General features: G+C 55.3%; 1 protein-coding gene across 1 annotated transcript in view; it reads right to left on the bottom strand.

Moving 5' to 3' along the window:
- Positions 1–6822, bottom strand: part of LOC105991053 (maestro heat-like repeat-containing protein family member 7) — a 42846-nt gene that overhangs the window by 32668 nt on the left and 3356 nt on the right. Inside the window, exons 6-13 of the mRNA XM_013023611.1 lie at positions 5561–5659; positions 4476–4554; positions 3534–3644; positions 2314–2387; positions 1914–2036; positions 1594–1710; positions 610–754; positions 60–103 (exon numbers count right to left, since the gene is read on the bottom strand). Coding sequence (XP_012879065.1) covers positions 60–103; positions 610–754; positions 1594–1710; positions 1914–2036; positions 2314–2387; positions 3534–3644; positions 4476–4554; positions 5561–5659 — 792 coding nt within the window. The remainder of the gene's footprint in view (positions 1–59; positions 104–609; positions 755–1593; positions 1711–1913; positions 2037–2313; positions 2388–3533; positions 3645–4475; positions 4555–5560; positions 5660–6822) is intronic.

The following is a 6822-nucleotide window of genomic DNA, read 5'->3' as shown; positions in this document are numbered from 1 at the left end:
TGGATGGATACTTGGGTGGGCAGATAGGTGGACGGGCAGACAGATGCAGTATCACTTACCACGAGTTGGGTGAGGAGTGTCTGTGGGGAGATGATCAGGGCGGCTGGGTTAAAGGGGACAAGAAGGGAACAGAGTCAGCTCACCTTCAGCTCTCCTTCACTACCCCAGACAAGAAGAAAAGGCAAGGCGGAAAGAGAGCAACTGCATGCTGGGGGCTGGGGGCTTGAAAAAACAAACCCCAAGTCACATGCTGAGTGGACCCTGGTCCTGGGGCCCATGGGAGGCCAGGGATGGAGGCCGGGCAGTGTGAAGAGCGAGGGGTCAGAACATCTCTGTAGTAACCCACGCCTGGCGCCACTGGTTTCAATGAGAACCAGGCCCATGTGGCAGTGTGCGTCTGTAATCCCAGCAGTTGAGAGCTAGGGCAGGAGGGTCCTGAGTTCTAGGCCTCAGGCTTCCGGCACCCAGGGCCTTAGCTGGTACCTGACTACCCCCATGCTACAGCTGGAACCCTCTCTTCCACACCCCTGCAGGGCCTCAGCGATGGGGTGGGGGGAGGGGGGCTCTCCGGCTGCCCCTGGCCCAGACACACCCCTTCCTGGCACTCACGGCTGCGGTGGAACTTGCTGAGGTAGGGGAAGTGGCCCAGGGCCGAAGACTGCACGGCGATCTCGGTGGCCGCCTTACTCAGGATCAGGAAGGCCTTGAAGTTGGTGGGGTGACACACGAAGTTGACCAGTTTGGGCAAGGGCAGCTGGCAGGGGACATGGGGGGGACTTTAGTGACAAGGCCTCATGGGTCCCCAGCCCAGTTCTCCAATCCCGAGACCTGGTGTTCCTTTAGAGCCCCATCAACCTAGCCTCTTCCCATTCGCTCTTATTCCCCCCACTCTCCCCTCCTCCGGCCCTCTCTCCCACTCTCTCTCTCTCTCTCTCCTGCTCTTTCTTTTACTCCCTCTCTCCCTCCCTCACCCCAGATTAATAAAACACAAGCCACGATCCTCCGTGAACTTATACTAAGGAGGACTCCCTCTGGCGGCCTCTTCCCTCTGGGCAGCCCATGGATCCTTCCAGATTCCTGGAAGGCGATCCCCGACCCACAGCCCATATCTGCTTCCCCCCCGCCCCCCTCCGCCTTCATTCCAGGGACCCAGAGCAGCCCAGAGGACCACTTGCTCTTGATTTACAGCTGGGAGCTGGCTCAGGCCCGCAGACCCCTCGCCCAGCGAGTTCCTCCCCTTCCCAGGAGCCCCTCTACGGGCCCAGCTAGAGTGGGAGTGTGGGAGGGACAGGAGAAGACAGAGGGGAGGGGCGTGAGACAGGCGGCGGAGACGGGAGGCCCCCACTTTGGCCCTAGCTGCACTACCATCTTCAGGATCCTCAAGCACAATAGCTGCATGTCCTCTTCATGCTGTGGGGGAGAGAGGAGGGGAAATGAACCCCACCGCCCCGCACCCCCATGAACCTCCCCCCCACCCAGCCAGGCCAGCTAGCTGAGTCTGACGCCAGCCTTCCCCTAGCTCTCCCAGGTCAAGTGGGTGGATTCTGAGGCCCCGCCCCCTTTCCCCGCAGGCCCCGCCCCTGGACCACTCACAGAGAAGTCCCACTGGCTGAGCTTGATGATGTAGGAGATGATCACATTGCCCTGGGGTAGGCGCAGGTAGCCATACTCGGCCAGAATCTCCAGGAAGCCAAGCAGGGCCATCCGCACCTGTCACCCGTACAGCAGGTCAGGGGACAGGGACGGGGACGGGGGGGGGGTAGGGTGGGGAGGGGTCCTCCTGCTCTAGGTGAGGACAGAGAACCGAGCAGAACGGGGAGGTCACCCAGGACCTCGGCCCTCCCCACTGCAAGCTTCAGTGAGCCGTCTGTGGGCCTTGCTAGCACGAGGCCAGGCAGGTACTACTGCCTGACCTGCAAGTTCCAGCCCTTGTCAGCTCCCTCCATCCTCCTGGGGGGCAGGAAGTCCTTCGTGGGCTCGGAGAGATCAAAATGGCAGGAATCGCTATGGAGGGAATCGCTGAGCTGCAGAGATGCCTGCAGAATTGGGGGGAGGGGGAGAAGATTAGACCAGGAGCTCTAAGACCGAAACCCAAGGAACCAATCACCCAATCACTCCACGGGACGAGGGGCCGGATGGACACTTCTCAGAAGGAGGATAAGGGGCTGATAAATCCACCAACAAAGGAGTGGAAAGGACTCTGGGGTTCCATCTCGACGCGGGGCAGAATGGTGGCCCCTGGCCTCTCTTCCCCATCCTGGCCCCTCCCCACCCCCACATCCATTCTCCACCCCACTAACGCTTCCCGCTCACCTGCCCGAACTCCTCCTGGATCACCACAATGACAGAGTTCATCACCTGCCGCTTGAGCAGCTCTGTCTGATTCACTAGGGAAAACAGGCAGGCAATTAGAGTGGGGTCCGCAGCCCCCAGGGGAAGAATCCTGGACACAGACCTTGCTTCCTTGGACAGGGTCCTCCAGCCCGAGCTGGGGGGGGAGGGCATCTCTGCCAGGGCCCCCGCCCCTCCCCCAGAGCTGGCCACTCAGAGCTCAGCCGCCCCGCACCTCTCCACCTCTGCCTTGACCTTGTCTCTGCTGTGGCCTCCCTCTCCTGACCTCTGTGCTTCCCATCTCCTTCTGGCCTTTCCACTTGGTCTCTCAGGTAACACAGCTAACCCAACCAACCAAGCAGACAATGAATCGATCGGTCCATCGATCCACTGATCTCTCTCTCTCTCTCTCTCTCTCTCTGTATCCTGGCCAGTGTGCTAATAAGCACACAGCATAAGCTTAACACAAGAGAGAGCACACTTAGAATCATAGGCAAACCACAGAACCACAGAACGCAGGGCCTCTTGCTTGCTTGGCTGGTGCTCTACCACTTGATCCGTGCATCCAACAGTTCGTATGTGTGTGTGTGAGAGAGAGAGAGAGAGAGAGGAAGTGTGTGTGTGTGTGTGTGTGTGTGTGTTGGGGATTGAATTCAGGGCCTCACACCTCACACTCTTGGCTTTTTTCACTAAAGGCTCTACCAGTTGAGCGGCAACTCTACTCTGGCTTATGTTTTGTTTTTGTTTTTGTTTTGGCTAGTTGTGGAGTTTGATTGAACTCTGGGCCTGGATGCTATCTCTGAGCTTCTTTTATTCAAGGCAAGCATTCTACCACTTAAACCACAGCGCCACTTCCGGCTTTTTGGTGGTTCATTGGAGATCAGAGTCTCACCAACTTTCCTGCCCAGGCTGGCTTTGAACCACAATCCTCAGATCTCAGCCTCCTGAGTAGCTGGGATTACAGGCATGAGCCACCAGCGCCCGGCTCAGCTGGTTATTTTTGAGAGAGGGTCTATTATAAGCTTTTCTGCCCAGGCTAGCTTTGAACTGCAACCCTCCAATCTGAGCCTCCGAGCAGCTAGGATTACAGGCACGAGCCCCACAGACTCCTGGCTGTAACTGTTTTTAACTACTCTGCTGGACCGTCTCACAGGGGAAGAAAACTGAGGGAAAATGAGGTCCCAGGCCCCATTCCTGCGCACCTTCTCGAAACACCTTTTGGAAGACCTGAAGGGCACACAGGATCCTGGCCGGGTCTTTGGACGCCAAGGTCTTCAGTAGTAGAATCACCACCTGCTCGTTGTACAGCTTGGCTGGCAAACGCAGGTGAACACAAAGGTCTGTGTAAACCAGGCGCTGGTGGCTCACGCCCTTCCTCCCAGCTACTCGGGAGACTGAGGTCTTAGGATCATGGTTCAAAGCCAGCCCCGGCAGAAAAGTCCATGAGGCTCTGATCTCCAATGAACCACCAGAAAACCAAAGGGGTGTTGTGGCTCAAGTGGTAGAGCACCAGCCTTGCGCAAAAGAGCTCAGGGATGGTGTCCAGGCCCTGAGTTCAAGCCCCACAACTGACAAAAACAAAACAAAAACAACAACAACAACAAAGGCATGGCAGGTGACAAGTAGGAATGAATTATGTCACAGAAAGACACTGACACCCCGGGAAGATAGAAATGGGGGTGTCGTCTACTGTGGAGGACAGGCCTTCACAAGACACACAGGCTCTCCCTGAGCCAGGCCCTGTCCCCACCCCCACCCGAAGGTCAGGAAGACTGCCCAGTACCATCAGTGCTGGAATCACCTTGTCCCAGACCTGAGCTGGGGATCCCCGGGGAAGAAGGAAGGAGATGCTCAAATACATGTACACATGCATGCATGCACACACACATGCATGCATGCACACACACATGCACACACGCATGCATGCACACACATGCAAGAATACACACATGCATGTATAGACACACTTGCATACATACACACATGCATACACACGTATGCATGCATATACACACATGCACACACATGCAAGAATACACCCATGCATGCACACACATGCATGCATACACACAAGCATATACACATGCATGCACACACGCACACACACACACACACACACCAGGCCAGGGTGGCTGTGGACTCACTCAGGTTGTAGAATCCTCTCATAGCAAGGCTGTGGTTCTCCACGGAAAGAGAATCCCTGCTGAGAACCTTTAAACTCACCTGGGGGGTTAACACCAAGTCCATCAGACTGGAGAAGAACCATACCCCAGGGTATGGGTGGGGAAACTGAGGCACGAGGCCAGGAAAAGGGTACAGTGGTTGGCCAAAGGGGTGAGAAGAACACAGAACCCAAGAATCACTGTTTCTGGACATCGAAGGAGGAAGACAAGGGACAACAAATTAATTATAGAAAAGAGGTGTCCTGGGCTGGGAAGGTGGCTCAGTGGTAGAGCGCTCGCCTAGCATGCACGAAGCCCTGGGTTCAATCCCCAGGACCACATATACAGAAAAAGCCAGAAGTGGCGCTGTGGCTCAAGTGGTAGAGCACTAGCATTGAGCAAAAGCTCAAGGACAGCACCCAGGCCCTGAGTTCAAGCCCTAGGATAAAAAACAAAAGAGGTGTCCTTTGCAAATGCCCTGCTGTCTTCCTTCCTGTTCAGGACTGTATCACAACATGGCCATTTGCCAAGGCACCATGAGCAGCCCTCTTCCCCAGAGGTTAGAAGCAGCAGCAGGATGCCCGCCTCCTTCCCTCCCCTCTCTCCCCTCTCTGCTGCCAACATTAGGCTCAAACTTAGGGCCTGGGCATTGTCCTTCAGTTTCTTGCTCTAGGCTGGCACTCTACCACGTGAGCTGCACCCCAACTTCCAGCTTTTTGGGTGGCCAACTGGAGATTCGAATTGCATGGGACTTTCTCGCTGTGGCAGGTTCTGAACTGTGATCCTCGAATCTCAGCCTCCTGAGAGGCTAGGATGACAGCCGAACCACAGGTGCCTGGCTCAGGGTTTGTCTCTCCAGGAGTCACAGAGGACTTATTTGCTGGTGGAGAGTTCCTCTTACTCTACCTGCTCCGGGAAGCCTGGTGTGTGTGTGCATATATATGTGTGTGTGCGCACACGCGTGTGCCTGTGCATGTGTGTGACTAGGCACCTCCCCGGGGAAGCCATCGCCCGCAGAGGAGACACACAGGGCCAGCCAAGGACACGCCTGGCCCACACACACGCACCAGCTTGAACAGCATGTTCGTGATATTTTCCACCTGGGACTCCAGGTTGATGCCACCATAGCCGCTTTGCACCAGGGCATCCAAGAGCTGGCAGAGGCACTGTGGAGAGAGAGCAGAGTCAGGGGCAGGCCACCCGCCCCTCCTCCACCTGAGCAAACACGCTGTCCTCACAGCTGTGTCTGAGCATCATCAAGTTCAATGTCTAGCCCTTCCCTGTCCGAGCCGCAATGGTTCCTTTTTCCCTGCCCACTTGATTTCACACCACCTTTATTCCACATGGATTTTTTTTTTTTAGGGCGGTTCAACACTTCAAAGAAGCCAAATAAATTGATCATGACCCAAAGCCAGATGCCAGGAGGGCCAAGATCTGAGGATCAAGGTTCAAAAGCCAGCCTGGGCAGAAAAGTCCATGAGACTCTTATCTCCAATGAACCATCAAAAAGCTGGAAGTGACCCAGCAGCAGTGGCAGCAGCTTACCTCCTGCTACTCAGGAGGCTGAAATCTGCAGATGTGGCTAAAGTGATAGAGTGACAGCCTTGGGACAGCACCCAAGCCCCTGAGTTCAAGCCCCAGGGCACACAAAATCAATCTCTCTCTCCTTCTCTCTCCCTCTCTCTCTCTCCTTCTTAGTTATTTCTCAGGTAGGATCTCAAGTAGGAAGGATTCATTTTGGCCTGTGATTTCCTAGGTTTCAGTCCACATTTCACTGGCTCCATTGCTATGAGATATTTCTCAGGAATGCAAGGATGGTTTGACCCTGTGGTGAAAGGGAGCATTATGGCAGCAGGAACATGTGGTAGAGCAAAGCACATCAGGTTATGGTAGCCAGGAAGGGGAGGAGGGGGGAGGAGGGAGGAGACAGACAGAGAGACAGAGAAGGAGAGAGAAAACAGGAGAGATACAGAGACAGAGACAGAATGCACAGAGACAAGATACATTATTCAATAACTGCTCCCCAGCTGGGCACCAGTGGCTCAAGCCTGTAATCCCAGCTACTCAGGAGGCTGAGATCTGAGGATTGCAGTACAAAGCCAGCCTGGGTAGGAAAGTCTGTGAGATTCTCTTATCTCCAAGTAATCACAGAAAAAGCTGGAAGTGGTGCTGCGGCTCAAGTGGGTAGGGTGCTAGCCGTGAGCATAAAGGAGCTCAGGGACAGTGCTCAGGTCCAGAGTTTGAACCCTAAGGCCAGCCTCCTCCAAAAAAGAAGGAAGGCAGGAAGGCAGGAAGGCAGGAAGGAAGGAAGGAAGGAAGGAAGGAAGGA

Source organism: Dipodomys ordii, unplaced genomic scaffold (genome assembly GCF_000151885.1).
Source record: "Dipodomys ordii isolate 6190 unplaced genomic scaffold, Dord_2.0 Scaffold69, whole genome shotgun sequence".
Classification (NCBI taxonomy): domain Eukaryota; kingdom Metazoa; phylum Chordata; class Mammalia; order Rodentia; family Heteromyidae; genus Dipodomys; species Dipodomys ordii.
This window is presented reverse-complemented; position numbering and strand designations above follow the sequence as displayed.